The sequence below is a fragment of the Myotis myotis genome, unplaced genomic scaffold (assembly GCF_014108235.1).
Source record: "Myotis myotis isolate mMyoMyo1 unplaced genomic scaffold, mMyoMyo1.p scaffold_m19_p_9, whole genome shotgun sequence".
Lineage (NCBI taxonomy): Eukaryota > Metazoa > Chordata > Mammalia > Chiroptera > Vespertilionidae > Myotis > Myotis myotis.
This window is the reverse complement of record NW_023416401.1, coordinates 11,434,891-11,451,631: the sequence shown is the minus strand read 5'-3', so window position 1 is coordinate 11,451,631 and position 16,741 is coordinate 11,434,891. Positions and strand designations below refer to the sequence as shown.

The 16,741-nt window shown below is 37.4% G+C and overlaps 1 protein-coding gene across 7 annotated transcripts in view; it reads right to left on the bottom strand.

The window, feature by feature from the left end:
• Positions 1–2,582: 2,582 nt before the first annotated feature.
• Positions 2,583–16,741, bottom strand: part of SMAD2 (SMAD family member 2) — a 63,823-nt gene continuing 49,664 nt past the window's right edge. For 5 of the 7 annotated variants that reach the window (XM_036321467.1, XM_036321470.1, XM_036321469.1 and 2 more), the window contains 5 exons: positions 12,888–12,941; positions 11,591–11,803; positions 8,659–8,796; positions 8,343–8,487; positions 2,583–4,427 (listed from right to left, as the gene is read on the bottom strand). In XM_036321467.1, the coding sequence (XP_036177360.1) occupies positions 4,304–4,427; positions 8,343–8,487; positions 8,659–8,796; positions 11,591–11,803; positions 12,888–12,941 (674 nt within the window). In that variant the 3' untranslated portion in view covers positions 2,583–4,303. Of the gene's footprint in view, positions 4,428–7,419; positions 7,548–8,342; positions 8,488–8,658; positions 8,797–11,590; positions 11,804–12,887; positions 12,942–16,741 lie in introns of all 7 variants that reach the window. The other 2 variants (XR_004969859.1, XM_036321471.1) reach the window with 2 other exon arrangements.

The window sequence follows — 16,741 nt, the reverse complement described above, 5'->3', positions numbered from 1 at the left end:
TGGTTAGAATATTTTAAGAAATGTGAATTGTGAACAGCCCAGGAAACTGCTGTATATTTGGGGGCTATCTGAATATGAAGAAGAGAAGCAGATAAACAAATGCTTTTTGGGTTCAAAATCTTCAAAAAAACTTTAGGGAGGTAAACATCTGTATCACTAATGTACATGGGATAATTCTGCCTTTCTGTTAACTATAGTTGTCCCCCCTTATCTGATTTGCTTTCTGTGGTTTCAGTTACTCCTGATCAACCATGGTCTGGAAAATTCCAGAAATAAACAATTTATAAGTAAAAAACAAACATGACCATGACCATTAAATATATTCACAAAAATGTAGTCACCACCATGAAGCCAACTGCTCGACAGGTATAACTGCTCAGTACAACAGGTGCCTCCTAAGAGTTGAGTCCCAGCTTCTGGTGGCACAGAACTCCATTGCAACTGGAGCTGAGCTCCATATTGACATGCTGTGATTGGCACTGCTTCACTTAACATACCAATGCAAGAATGACTGCCAAGACCCTCCACCAGTTTCAAAGTTGTTCTCTGCCCCCAGAACTGCTCCCAAGTTCTCAATAAACACCTGCAAAGGGCAGACACTCCCCTGTTATCTCCAGCAGATCTGCGGTGGTAATAACTGGGAATTTACACAAATCACAAGATGCCCTGTAGAAGTAGTAATTAGTGAGCAGCAAGAAGTCTGGAAGCAAGCAGCCAGACACTACAATGGTGAAAACTTGCCCAAGGCCAATTTAAAGAAGGGGTTGTTAAATGGTACTGACAAATGTCGAACTTTACAGCAAGGGCTTGACAAAGAAGAAATATTACTGAGGATGACAAAGTCTATCACAAAGTAAGGCCACCTTCAACTATTATAAATTGTAGAACCATTCTGATCCTCAAGTTCGGATCTGTGTAGAGGTGTTCATATAAAGCATTCATAACTAATGAGTTTCCTCTAAAAGGAGCCTTTGCATATCATGCCATTTCTGGATCGCTGCTTGGCTGGAGATCCTGGCTAGGCTGCTGATGAACTGAACTCTGTCTCCGTGTCATTCCTTCTTCGCCGATTCCGTCCACACCTTTGGGAACCCCTGGAAAAGGATTCCCCTAGGTAAGCCCCCCCCCCCCCCATTGAGAACCCCCACACTCGGGACGGATAGGACTCCACCAGGGTGCTACAGACCCCCCTATAGAGGATAAGTAGGGTAAGAAGGTGGATAGTACAGAACTTAGATTGAGAAGATGTGCCATACTGAGTCCAAAGAAAGAAGACTCTGTATTGATTCTTAGATTGAGAAGATGTGCCATACTGAGTCCAAAGAAAGAAGACTCTGTATTGATCTTTTAACACATATGCTTGCTAGCAGAGGAATTAAGGTTACTCCCAGTCAGACAGAACGTTTTATACAAGAAGTATGTCCATGCTTTTCTGAGGAAGGAAAGGTAAATGTAAAGGCATGGGAGGAGGTAGGCCCAAGGAGCCTTATCCTTAACCCCACTGCAGCCTTTCCACCCCGGGAAAGTGCAGGATTGGCAAGCTCTCCCTGGGGTGATAGATCAGGACTCAGGTAATAGCGGAAAGCGTCAATCCTACTCTTAAAATGGATACAAGAGAGCATTTGGGGTTTTTCTTTTTAATGCCTGCTTTTAAAAAATAAAAAAGGGGGAATTTGCCGGGAGCCGGTCCATGCTTGCTGTTTCAAGGGACCTGGAATATATGGCATACTGTTCTTAATATGTTTGCTCACCTTCTTGGCACTATGTGTTTTAACCAAGGTCTCTGAGAAAGGTTGTTTCCCCAGGTAGGGATTTTCCCCTGAAGTTAGGGAGGGAATAAAACCTCTTAACTAAGTGCCAGGCGGGTAATTAATCACTTTAACTATGAACAATCATGCTTAAGCTACATAATCTTTACTCCCTGGAATGGAGATAAGAAACACCCTAACCTTTGGAATAGAGATTGATAGGATTGGAATCAACTGGTATAAATACAGTTGTAACAGAACTTAGAACACAGAACTTGGAAGACAGAACCTACACAGAACCTAGAGACAGAAGAACTTCGCTGGAGAGAACATGGCAAAAGATCCTGGACTGAACCTGACTACAGAAATTGGCAAGAGAACCTGACTAGAACCTGGTGACAGAACCTGGCTGGAGAACCTAGCGAGGGAACATGGCTACAGAACCTGGCTGGAGAACCTAGCAAGAGAACATGGACACAGAACCTGGCTGGAAATCCAGACCAGAACTTGGCTGGAGATCCTGGCTAGAGATCCTGGTTAGGCTGCTGATCAACTGAACTCTGTCTCTGTGTCATTCCTTCTTCACCGACTCCGTCCACACCTTTGGGGACCCCTGGACCTGCTGGGGCTGGACCCCAGCAGCCATTCTCTTTGCCAGGAATGCCCATTTGCTCCTTTCTCACGCCAAGTGTTAGTGCAAGCAACACTTCCCTCTGTTGTACTCTATCACCCTATTTATTTCCTTCACAGGCAAAAAAGCTGATAAAGGGTTATAGTGTTCACCTTTACCCAAAAGCTAAGAAAGTTCCTGGCACATATAACAGGTGAGCAATAAATATTTGAATGAGTAAAAATTTACTACACGTTTACAAGAATACATGTATGTACACACAAATATTGGAAAATGAGGAATACTTAACAGAAAACAACCAAATGCTGAAAGTACTGAAAATGACACCTGTAGAAACAGGTGACTATGGTTTAAAAAAACAAGTACCTAAGATATTTATCCTAAAAATATAAAAATTTACTAGTAGGGGACTAGGAGTGGTTATTTTTCATTTCTATTGAGATGCAAACAAGTAATGTTTAAACAGCAATAACTTCACATTAGACCTGGGAGTTACTTGCTGCAGAACGAACTACGCACAGAGCTTCTGTTCCACTCACTGCAGAGCATAAAATGTGGTTGATTCTAGTAACAAACATATATTCAGTTTTAGTTAAGAACAGCTCAGACTGTAGGTGATTATAAGCTTAAAAAGTTGCGAAGCTGCTTCTCCCCAAATTTTTAAAATTCCATTAATAATTATGTAAAAAAAAAGATTTTATAAATTGAATACAACATATTTTAAAAACAGATGGCCCTTATCTGCTGACCACACCTCAGCATCACTTTTCTAGGTATTCTGCAGGTACAATTACATTTACAAAAGGCCCATTCATAAAATAATCTGGTAACTAAATCAAGTGAAACTCAAATCAAAGAGCACTAGGTGTGCTGTTGAAACATTTAAAATACCTTTAAAAAAAGTGTTTACATCTATAGATTGGCTTTTAAAAAAGGACAAATGGAATAATTGTAGCATATCCCTGAAAATAATTATACTGCCACCTATGTATTTTTTATGAGGTGTAAGGATAAATGAATAGACTACTAGGTCACACAAGTCAAGTATTATCTGTTGAAATGTGTAAGACAAAGCAACTTACTCCATATGCATTCTTACTGTACCCCAGAAGTGACTGATGCTGGCACTATCAGTGCAACCATTACTGGCGATGGATAGCATGCTATTCTGTTTTTGTATCAGAACAAAAGTAGGAATGGAGAAGAGGTTTGAAAAGATTTTCTGCAAGGCTTTGTTACAGAAATTTAGCACTAAACAAACCAACCAACCAACAAGAACAAATGTTTAAGACTCACTGAACACAGTAAGATCAAGGATTTCAAAAGTTAATCCACTTTTCTTCCCCCAAGAGTTTATTTTTGGTAAAAGGCAGAAAAATTAGTTTTTCTACAAGGGAAATCTGCTTCTAAATGATAATTTGAAAATCTTGATATATATTATATATTAAAAAAGACACACAAAAATAACGGAGAAGTGGGAATAACAGATTAGGTACTGTAACTTTATAAAAGCTTGCCTAAATCAAGAAGCAGCACACACACACCTAATTTATGCAAACTAAAAATGTATATAAACAGCACAATACTGTGATACTGGATCATGATACATTACCTGTACACATAACTACTACTGTTATTAATAAGCCTTTGGGACACTCAATTTTATGCCCAACAAGACATTAGTAAGTCTTTAAAATCTTCTCTTCCTCCTTTATGGGAGGGTATTTCTAGACACTAATTTTCCCATCTAATATTCGAATATAGGAAACGGATTCCACAAGGTGCTTTAATTGATGAGACCTCAAGTGCTGTTTTCTCGGTTGAATTTTTGGATTCAAACAGTCCATGGGGACCACACACAAATACTATGACAGAAGAGTTGATACAGTAAGTCTTTTGATGGGACTGGATTGGTGATGGAACTTTATGACATGCTTGAGCAACGCACTGAAGGGGATCCCATCTGAGTTAATACTTTGTCCAACCACTGCAGAGGTCCATTCAGATGAAGTTCAATCCAGCAAGGAGTGCTTGTTACCGTCTGCCTTCTGTTTAAGAGAATACAAGCAAATAATTATGAAGTTAAGAGAACATGACTATGTTTAGTTATATGCAATAAGAATTTAGATAAAGTAAAAAGTTGAATATACTGAAACCTAAATTCTTTTGAACAAGTTTGGATATCTAATTATTTTGAAAACTGCTTAATCCTCAAAGTCTAACAAAGTATTCCCAATGACATTTTTCTTTTAAAAAGATTTATAAAAAACCTTCTTTTCCCCTTAAATTAAAATTTGTAGGGTGACCTTATTATTTACCATCCAAAATGGGACACCTTTATGAAAGAATGTAGTCACTAAACCAGGACTGCCCCATGCTAACAGGAATATATAGTTACTCTACTTATTTAACAACTACAGAATAGAAGATATTCAACTACCAAATGAAGTCTAAATAACACAGGGTTAAAGTATACCAAAACAAAATTCTGACCCAAACTCATCACAAAATGTTAAGAGTTATAGTAGTTCAACTTTCCTGGACAAAGCCAGTAATATCCCTTTTAGCAACATCATGCAAACTTTTAATAAGAAACACCCTTACTACTTCAACAAAAAGGGCTACTGTCTGGGAATCATAAATTGTTCAATGACATCCTGTCATTTCCATGTACTGATTTGAGCTGTTTTATTTAATATACAAGTCAGTAAATCTGCTTGCTTCTTTGTGACAGCCCTACAAACATGAGAAAAGGCTATTATCAACATTTCACCTCCAAGCAACACATGCTCAATATATTAAAACTGTATTTCAAGGGATGTGGTTTTTTGTATCAGAGGGTCTAGTGACCCATTATGCCCTTCAGATTTTTCAGTGTTCTCTGGACTAGCGGTCGCCAACCTTTCGGACCTCACGGACAACCACTGGCCTGCGGACCACGGTTGGCGACCGCTGCTCTAGATATCTTCCAACTGCAGGTGTCTGCACTTATCTGCCTGAGAACTTCTTAGCTCTGTCCACGTGTGTAGCATACTAGAAGTGCCAGGAAATTAATATCCCCAGGAGCAGCCTTCAAGCAATGACAAAGGAATTGGCATTTAAATGTTGTTTCATTTCCCTCTGGGTGGGATAATTCTGAATGTTCTTTACCATTTTCCAAGGTTTCCCTCAGGGAATAAACTAGTGACCCACCCGCTATAGTAGATGGATTAATAATGATACTGGCTGCCTTCCCTCCCCTACCTCACTTCCTACTTCCTCCTTCCTTACCAGTGTTTCCTCTATTTCCTAAACAAACTCTTTGCACTTGAATCCTTGTCTCAGTGTCTGAGATATACACTAAGACATTCCTAAAATATGACACACAAAACACAATAGTCCAAATCTGATCTGTATAGACTCATTGCCTTGTTCTTTTTTAATTATTATTTTATTGATTTCAGAGAGGAAGGGAGAGGGAGAGATGATAGAAACATCATTGATCGGCTGTCTCCTGAATGCCCCCTACTGGGGGTCCAGCCCAAACCCCAGGCATGTGCCCTTGACTGGAATTGAACCTGGGACCCTTCAGTCCACAGACCTACATTCTATCCAGAGCCAAACCCTCATTGCCTTTGTTTTGATTTAGAAACTATGTCTACTAGTATCTATGCAGCTTAAAATTGCACAAGCACACTTTACAAATTGCCTCATTATCCATGAGATATAGGCAAGACTGACCCTTTCTCATCTTCCCCTTCACTCTTTTTGTTTTGTTCTTCACAGTTTCTCCTGCCTTCCATCTATCCCTTGGATCAGACCTTTGGCAGCTATATTGCCAAAATCTCTTTTAATTTTGATTTTGCTATGTGCTGAAGTCTGGATTTTTGCTGAAGTCTGATGTTTTCCCCAGTTTGTTTTCAGTCCGATCATTTCATTACTACATTAGTTTAACCTTCAGGAAAAATTCTTCATCTAGGTCACTGAAGGGTAGAAATAAGTTTAAGAAGACTGTCACTATACCTATTTGGGCAAAAAAGTTGCACTTGAGGCATTATTCATCCCCCTACCTGTTTAGTTACTCCAGTACTGGTTCACTTATTTCTCAACATAATATGAATTCCTTACACACCTATATTTCCTTTTTAATGTATTCCTGACTTTATACTGAGAATTGAGCTGGCATTAAAGAAATGAAAAAACCGTTTTAGAAGTCCAACCGTTAGAACTACCACCTCAGATTCAAAGTCATTAAAGATAAAAGGTTCCTGGTAACTACCCACAGTTCACAGATACATGGGTATTTTGATTTGTAAATGTTCAAGAAAGCTTCGTAATTATCCAAGTAGATATACCTGACTCTACACCCATAAAACCATACTGTATATTATTGCTTCTCATAATTACAGATTTTAAATGATCTCTGGGTTACAGAATGGCAGAGTCCACAGTAAATGCAGGGCAGTATCTCTCTCTCCCAATTAAAATTGCTTTTAGTGGGAGACCTATAATTTATTTCTCTAATCTATTCAGTTCATATTTAATTCAACTGATTTTCTACCATGTTCTGCAATATTCTAATATTTGAAGGGGGAAAAAAAGGTCTGACCTGAAAACATCATATCAGATAGCAATATTTGAATCTAATTTTAATATCAACTCAGATCAATTCAAGTCCAAAGGAAAAAAGGAATTCAGCAGTCCTTAGAGGTATCACATCTCAAAAAGGAAATAGTTAAAGCAAAGAGAACTACAGCAAAGTCACAAAGTGAATTATTCTACTAATATACCTAGGACAAAATAGTGAGAAGTCTTCATTCTAGGATATAAATATACAGCACAGAATATATTTTTATGGAAGTATATAACCAAAAGACCTCAAATCTAACCACCTCACACAACTTACTTAAGATCAGAAATCAAGTCCAAATGAAATGAAATAAATTCTGAAGAAGGGCCCAAACTGTGGAATTCTATTGCTATACTATATGAACATCTTCTTAAGTAGACATTCAAAGAGTAAGCAATATGACCTGGAGAAAGATCAAGAATTTTACTTACAATTCCATTCTTTAATATGCTGAAGTCTTCCTTTTCTTTGATGTGGAATCCAATCTATTGTAATCTATCTTACCTCTTGATGACAAATGTGCTTTTGTAAAACTCAATTACGTAACTGGTACCACTATCTTTAGAGAAGAGAGTAAGAGTCAAGGAGAGCTTCCCTCAAGTCCTGTCTCCACCCGTTACAATGTGTCCTTGGGCAAATGATCAAATCTCTCCGAAGTCTATTTCCAAATAAGTATTAGTCTGAACCATTTTTTTATTTACAAAGACTGCAACCTCATAAAGAAAAGATAGTAACAGAAATTCTTAGCAATGTTGAAAGACATGATACTACATTTAAAACAAGCACAGTGCCTGACACCTAACAAGTACCCCCTTCTATTACTGAATCAAGTTCCAACTCTTAACTTTATATTCAGGTGGTCTCAACTTATTTGTCCAGACTTTTTCTTCTTCTGTATTTTCTATACTCTCCAGGCAAATTGAACTGCTATTTTATTGCCAGAAGCACCATCTGCCACGCCCTCATAGCTATGACTACTAAAATACTATACATCTTAGAACGTACATTATCTCCACCATCTCTACCAGAAGCCTTCACTGAGCCCCAGTGAAAACATACCTCCTTCTATGAACTGACATAATCCTTCCTTTACACCCCTTTTTATGGTATTTAACAATCTGTATTATGTTATAGTGAATGTCTATACATGTTTCAAGTCTATCTTCTATAATGCCAGCAACAGAAATTCACTATATTTTGAATCTAGAGGCCTCCGACTTTCTTTTATTTCACATAAAGATCTACTGACTCCATAACCTCAATGAAAACAGATACATGTGAACTCCGGACTGTGCAAGAATGAGGGGAAAAAAGAATTATGTGGAAATTTAAGAAATGAGTATGTATTTCATACCGGTATTCTGCTCCCCACCCTTTCACAAAACTCATTCTTATGGTGCACATTCTAGTTAGCTGATACACGGCTTCAAAACCCTGATTCACAGACTGAGCCAGAAGAGCAGCAAATTCCTGGTTGTTGAAGATCTTCAGATTACAGCCTATGATGGAAAAAGTAAAAAAAAAAAAAAAAAAAATTGCTTAAAAAGAGTACTGTTGTAAGAAAATAGCTTTAAAAGGGCTACACATATTAGAATACAAGCATGCAAATAATCTCCTGATTCCTAAAATTAACAGAAAAGATAGGTTCATTTACATTGTTGTATCCATACCTGGTGGAATTTTACACACTGTTGCAGGGTGCCAGCCGTATCTCTGATTACAATTGGGGCTCTGCACAAAGATTGCACTATCACTTAGGCACTCAGCAAAAACTTCCCCACCTATGTAATATAAGCGCACTCCTCTTCCTAAAACAAAATACATATGGGATTAGTTTTATAACATTTACTATTTCAGCATGACTTGGGAAGAGTCTTCTGGAGGAATACTAAAATAATATAAGGTACTTAGATGACATTTGCCATAAGCTATGCTTTTCTGACATCTAATTTGAAACAGGCTACAGTATACTTTCCCAAATATTTCTCAACGATTTTATAGATTTGCAAAAATAATACATACTTATCAAAACTATTTAAACAATGTAGAAAAGTACATGGATAGTAGTATAAAAAACTTCATACCAATTATATATTTTAAAATTAAGTAAAAGAAATTGAGTTAATTTGGAGGGAATTAACTAATGTTTGGAGAAATATACCTTCATTATAATACATAGTATTTCTTTAAATAGCCCACTAAGGTTAAGAAAAAAGGTAATAAAAATGATCAAGCCCTGGCTGGTGTGGCTCAGTTGGTGGAGCATCGTCCTGTACACACCAAACCACTGGTTCAGTCCCTGGTCAGGGTACATATGGGAGGCAATCAATCAATGTTTCTCTCTAACATCAATGTTTCTCTCTTCCTCTCTCTAAAATCAATTAAAAAAAACATTTTAAAAAAATCATCAAGAGTTTATTTCTGGTGGGCCTGACTTAATCAGGTGATACCCTTGAAAGAGATTGGGCTGTCCCTGGTGAAAGTGATTCAAAGGTGAGAGATGGTCAACGCAAGGGACTTTCCAGTGGGGACTATGAACGCAGGTCCACCTGGCAAGGAATGTAGGTGGACTCTAGATGCTGACAGCAGCCTCTAGCTGACAGTCTGCAGGAAATGAGGACCTCAGTACTGTAAGTTCAAGGAAGTGAACTCTGCAACTCATGTGGTCGGTCGGACAAGGACCTCAAGCTCCAGATGAGAAGGCAGTTCAGATGACACCTTGATTCCCCTAGTGAGACCCTGAGAAGACTCCTAAGCCATGCCTGAAGTTCTGACCCACAGAAACTGTGAGATAATAAATTTGTGTTATTTTAGGCTGGTCAGTGTATGGTAGTATGTTGCACAATTTAAAAAACACACAAAATTCCCCCAAAAGCTAATAAAAGAACCAACAAGCCAGATTTAATATATAGTATAGATACAAAATCTGGTGCCCTGTTCTCTTATGACTACAGAATATGTGTTTAAAAATAACCATTTACTTGACCATCAGGAAAACATGAAGTCTAAAAAGTAAAGATATTTTTAGGCTATATTCTCTGATCAAAAACAACTACTAAACTAGAAATCAAAAGTTAAAAAAAAAGATAATCCAATAATTATATCAATCTAAAATTTTGCAGAAATGAAATAAGGTACAGAAAACCTTCTGTTAAATTTTTATGCAGAACCCCAATTAAAACACAGAAAAAAAGAATATTTTAAAGTAGGGTGGATATGCAGAGGCCTTCGTCACCTACAAGACACCTTCGTATCCTAACAAGATATGCAAAATTTTAAAAATCAAGCAAGATTTGAGGAATTCCACATGAAGCCAAATAGGAGACCTCTTAAATCCCTAATATTCTACAGCAGTGGTTCTCAACCTTCTGGCCCTTTAAATACAGTTCCTCATGTTGTGACCCAACCATAATATTTTCGTTGCTACTTCATAACTGTAATGTTGCTACTGTTATGAATCGTAATGTAAATATCTGATATACAGGATGGTCTTAGGCGACCCCTGTGAAAGGGTCGTTCGACCGCCAAAGGGGTCACGACCCACAGGTTGAGAACCGCTGCTCTACAGTATCACACTCACTCTTTAGTGATCAGCATCATTTATCATAGGCGGTGACTGTTTGTTAAATGGAAACAGAAGAAAACAATTGTTAAAAGAAGTTACTTTAAGGTAATTAGAGCTATGTTCAGTTATATCAGTGGTGTTTAAACATTTTTTTTTTTACATCAGTAAAAAGGAAATATTGAAGACCCCCAAAGACTTTTACGTCTATGGAAACTTACCATACTAGACATTAAAACCAGGATTTAAAAAATGTATTCACTTAAAATAAAAAAAAACCCTTCAACATGTTAACATAAATAGCAGGTTTATAAATAAATAAATAACCTTTCCAAAGTAAAAAAAAAAGTTAGTTCTCAGAGTAGCAGTGTATTTTTGCAAATCTCTTAAATGTCTAATTTAACAGAAGAGCGCTGGATTCTCTTTAACGTACATTTAATTTCTTGCAAGCTCATATGCCATCTAGCCTCTGAATACTTCACTGTGTGAGAGATGGCAGTGGAAAAGGCAAATAGCATCCTAGTACCATTAATGAAAATAGTTTTTTCCTCATGAACTTGCTGAAAGGTTGTTGGGACTACCACATTTTGAGATACTTTGTGGATTATTTTTTGAACTTCATGAAATAATAGTTGTTTTACAAATCTTGCTTCAGATTAAAAGTGATATTTTTAACACATGAACTCACTGAAGGGAGAAACTAGGAGATGTAAATGAACTGAAAAAAATTCATCATTTGTTAAAAAAAATATGAACATGACAATTTTATGATTGGTAGAGACTCAGCAAAGTAAAGTTATTTTAACACCTATTTATTGAAGGATCTCCCAGTATAAAAAACGCCAAATAAAGAGAAGTCATAGAGTTTGTAGATGGAAGGATCACCAGGATTTCTTAAAAGCAGTGAAGTTGTGCACTTAAACTGACAGAGACAAGGCAGGCTTTTCTGCACACAATCGTTTGATGTGGTAAACCACATAATGCTCACATTATGAGTATATGGCGTTGGTTTTTCACACAGGGAAAAAAAACAAACATACCTATATGTCTTCTTGTCATTTCTACTGTAGCATTTCGGTTGACGTTGGAGAGTAAACCTAAGCAGAATCTCTCTGAATTTGATGGATCTGTGAAGCCGTCTACAGTAAGTGAGGGCTGTGATGCATGGAAGGTCTCTCCAACCCTCTGGTTTAATTCATAATAGGCTATTGAACACCAAAATGCAGGTTCTGAGTATGTAACTGGCTGCAAGTCTAGGGCAGAGGAAACCAAACCCATAAGAGTAAGAAATGTTGTGTGAACAATTCAAGCTAAGAACAGGCTGAATATTATCATCTTTACATGCTCTATGCCAGCCTATCCTGGTAAAAGCTCAGGAAGTAGATCTAACTTCTACGTCATGAACTCCAGTTTTAGTAGATCATACCAGATTTTCAATTTTTCAATTTCCCCCATCTCATTAAGACATCCAGTCTTCAAACTTAATAAAGCTAATTTTTGGTAGAATTAAGTGGAATAAAGCTGGAGCAAGAATTAATATAGTCGATGGCCACAAGAAGGAAAAATGTCACAATAATAGGATACAAAATGACATACTTTTGACATTTGTCTATTTTAATATCAAATCTTCAGGGGTTACCCTAATTACAAAAATATAAAGCACCCCCTTATACACACACACATAAAAATAAATAAATACAAAGAATGTGCAAGTAGAAACAGAACATGGATTCAAAAGAATCTATATATTGCATGGGAAAACTAGGATCACATGTATTTAAGTTCTATAATTTTGATTATAAACCATCACAAGGAATATCATTTAAAAAATGACCATTTTTATAGAATAAAATCCAAATGTATCAAATGAAGAGAAATTGTGAAATAGCAAAATAGTCCAAAAATAAACTACAGAATACTTATACACACACACATGTACACACACATGCACACACACTAGCTCTCACACAGCCCCCAAACCACATACTTGTGGTATGTATACACATATTTACCTCTTATATTAATAATTGCTATTATAATATATATCATAAAATAACATACCCACAAATATCTAGTCGTAATGTCATAAAATTTACTGTGACTAAAGAATATGGTTTCCATGAATAAACAGATTATAATTTCTTATATGTGCCAGTAGAAAAGCGGTTTAGTAATATTGAGGCACATTACCAGTATCATTTTTAAAAAGCACTAACTTGAACAATTACTCGGTTATTTATGGGCTCCCTTTCTCATATATAAAATAATGGCCAAGAGGACATTTAAATAATACAGTATAAAAAAAAAAACAGTGGAGGGAAAATATTTGCAACTTACCCAAACTATGATTAACAGGGGAAAGAGTAGTAGGAGATAGTTCTGCTGGGGATCCTGAAATAAAAGAAGTTAATTTAAAAACAGATATGAAGTATTTCCAGAACTTCTGACCAAATAATACAATAGATTATAATTAAGCATCACAAATAATAAATAATTTACATCCCAAGCATTATAAATATATAGCTGCTTGGTTCTGGTAGGGTAGCTCAGCTGGTTAAAGTATTGTCCTGATAGGCTAATAAGGTTATGGGTTCGATCCCTGGTCAGGATACATACAGGAATCAACCAATTAATTCATAAATAAGTGGAACAGATCAATGTTTCTTTCTCTCTCTAAAAATCAATAAATATAAATTAAAAAAGATATACAGCTGCTTTATGTTAGTGTAATTTTGGAGGCTTCAATATATAAAAGGTAAAAAAGGCGTAAAACAGCCCTAACCGGTTTGGCCTAGTGCTGGGGTCCAACCCCAGCAGGTCCAGGGGTCCCCAAAGGTGTGGACGGAGTCGGCGAAGAAGGAATGACATAGAGGCAGCATTCAGTTCATCAGCGGCCTAGCTAGGATCTCTAGCCAAGTTCTGGTCAGGATCTCCAGCGAAGTTCTGGTTAGGATCTCCAGCCAGGTTCTGTGTCCATGTTCTCTTGCTAGGTTCTCCAGGTTCTCCAGCCAGGTTCTGTAGCCATGTTCCCTCGCTAGGTTCTCCAGCCAGGTTCTGTGTCCATGTTCTCTTGCTAGGTTCTCCAGGTTCTCCAGCCAGGTTCAGTCACCAGGTTCTAGTCAGGTTCTCTTGCCAATTTCTGTAGTCAGGTTCAGTCCAGGATCTTTTGCCATGTTCTCTCGCTAGGTTCTGTCTCTAGGTTCTGAGGCCAGTTTCTGCCCAGGATCTTTTGCCATGTTCTCTCCAGCGAAGTTCTTCTGTCTCTAGAGAACGTTCTGTGGAGGTTCTGTGTCTCCTGGTTCTGTCTCTCTTGGTTCCGTATTCTAAGTTCTGTGTCTTGCTGTCTTATTACATCTGTATTTATACCAGTTGATTCAATCCTATCAATCTCTATTACAAAGGTTAGGGCGTTTCTTATCTCCATTCCAGTGAGTAAAGATTATGTAGCTTAAGCATGATTGTTCGTAGTTAAAGTGATTAATTACCCACCTGGCACTAGTTAAGAGGTTTTATTCCCTCCCTAACTTCAGGGGAAAATCCCTACCTGGGGAAACAACCTTTCTCAGAGACCTTGGTTAAAACACATAGTGCCAAGAAGGTGAGCAAACATATTAAGAACAGTATGCCATATATGCCAGGTCCTTTGAAACAGCAAGGATGGACCGGCTCCCAGCAGCCTAGTGGATAGAGCATCGGCCTGCGGACTGAAGGGTCCCAGGTTCGATTCCGGTCAAGGGCATGTACCTTGGTTGCAGGCACATCCCCAGTGGGGGGTGTGCAGGAGGCAGCTGATCGATGTTTCTTTCTCATCAATGTTTCTAACTCTCTATCCCTCTCCCCTTCCTCTCTGTAAAAAATCAATAAAATATATATATTAAAAAAAAAGGGCGTAAAACAGTCCTAGCTTCTAGTCACAGAGTTCCCCTTCCCAAAGGCATCCAGTGTTTTTTTCCTAAAATAATCTATGTATCAAGTAAGTAAATATATTCTCTTCTGTGCCCCCTGTTCTTTATATACAAATGTAATATAGTTCTTAACTTTGCTTTTAAAAGATTGAAAGATTGCAATGACTAATTTGCACATTTTGCATACTTTCAATTACACCTGAAGGACAGACTCTTAAAAGAGGAACTGCCAGGTCAAAGGGCCGTGGTTCCATCATTTTGATAGATTTTGTCAAAATTGTCACCTATAGAGCTTATACTGGTTCGCATTCCCAGTAACAACAAATGGTGAGGGGACGCTCATGTTATTGTTAATAGATAAGAACATGGCCTTAAAAAGTACAGTTTTAATTTGTGTTTCTCTTATAAATGACATTGAGTAGCTTTATACTTATTTATATTGTATTTCCTTTTTGTGAATGGTCTGTTCTTTTCCTTTGTTCTTTTCTCTACTGTGGTTCTAATCACTTTTCTTACTGACCTATAGAAGGCTCTTTATGTTTAGGCATCTTAGTTAGCCCTTCCATGCTATGAGTTGCAAATATCTGATTGTTTTATGACTCTTCACCCTAATTCTGATTAAGCAGTATTAAAAAAAAAACAACTTATGTGATATAACTTACCAAGCATTTTGAGATTTATCACACTTTGGTAAAACAGTGGTAACAATGGATATTCTTGTTTTACTCTTAACTTTAAGAGAATACTTCTAGTATTTTCCCATTAAGTATAATGCTGGCTTTGATAATGAGAGAGATAACATTGCTTATTTGGGATTTTTAGATCAATACTTCCAACCAATACTGGTCTGCAGATTTACATTGCAAGTGCAATATATACTACTTCATAATTATAATCTAGAAGCTGTATGCCTTTCTTATGCTCTCTAACAGTTTAAAGAGCATTTTAATAACACATTCCTTAGTAGTTTGATAGAGATTCTGTGTCAGATTGTTTGCAGTTAAACATTTTCTAGGGTTTATTCTAAGACATTTCTCTATTTCTTCTATGACAGTTGATAGCTCTATTTTTTGGAGTCAGTTTGGTAGGTTATATTTTCTTAGAAAATTACTCATGACTTCCAGTTCTAGGTAAGCAAGCTTACTCTAATCAAGAACATATGGGGAGAGGGCACAGATATACAAAATAAGAAAAAGACGGTAGAACTGCAGACACAGAAGAAAAAAAGCAAAAAACCAAAAAAAAACACAAAAAAACAAAACACAAAACCACTCAATACCACACAACTAATTTAAATACATTTGTTGTAAATTTGTTCAATAGTTATATATAATTAGAGGCCCGGTGCATGAATTTGTGCACTATTGGGGTCCCTCAGCCTGGACTGCAGGATTGGGCCAAAACTGGCTCTCCGACATCCCCCGAGGGGTCCTGGATTGTGAGAGGGCACAGGCCAGGCTGAGGGAGCCCACTGGTGCACCATCGGGGCCAGGGAGGGACACGGGAGGTTGGTCCAGCTGAGGAGGGACTGTGGGAGGGCTCCAGGGCGTGTCCGGCCCGTCTCACTCAGTCCCGATAGGCCAGGCCCCGGCAGCAAGCTAACCTACAGTTCGGAGTGTCTACCCCCTGGTGGTCAGTGCACATCATAGCGAGTGGTTGAGCAGCCTTAGCATATTATGCTCTGATTGGTTGAATGGCTGACCAGACACTTAGCATATTAGGCTTTTATTATATAGGATTATAAATTTTGTTTTCTGATCATCATTTTCTATACCTTTTGGAAAAGTTATATAAAAAAAACATGACCAACAGCTCCCAAGCTTCACATATATAGAAATGGCATAAACGTAGAATAAGACAGGTCAGACCCCCTGTGTACCTCTCCTCCCCACACTATTATAACCATGACACAAAATACCAGGCAGCACAAGTAAAATGGTAACCCCAATAAAAAACAAACAACAACAAAAAAAACAGATGAATAAAAAAGAGAACAAATGAAAATTTTTAGAATTAGAAGAGAACAGTTTTCCATAACAAAATTAAGTTCTCAGGTTCTTTATTTGTTCCTCATTTTGAAAAATCTGTTGGCAAGTCCCAGCAGGTACAACTAAGAAAGGTCAAAATATATTTAGAACAATAAAATAAAACTCACTGCTGTTTCCTGAAGCTGTTATAAAATAAACAAAGCTACTATTAGACATGGAGGAAACTGCCCAATTTTTAACTTTTTAAATACTTATCAGAAATGACCAGTAGTTACATTTCATTAATATAAACTAGCAG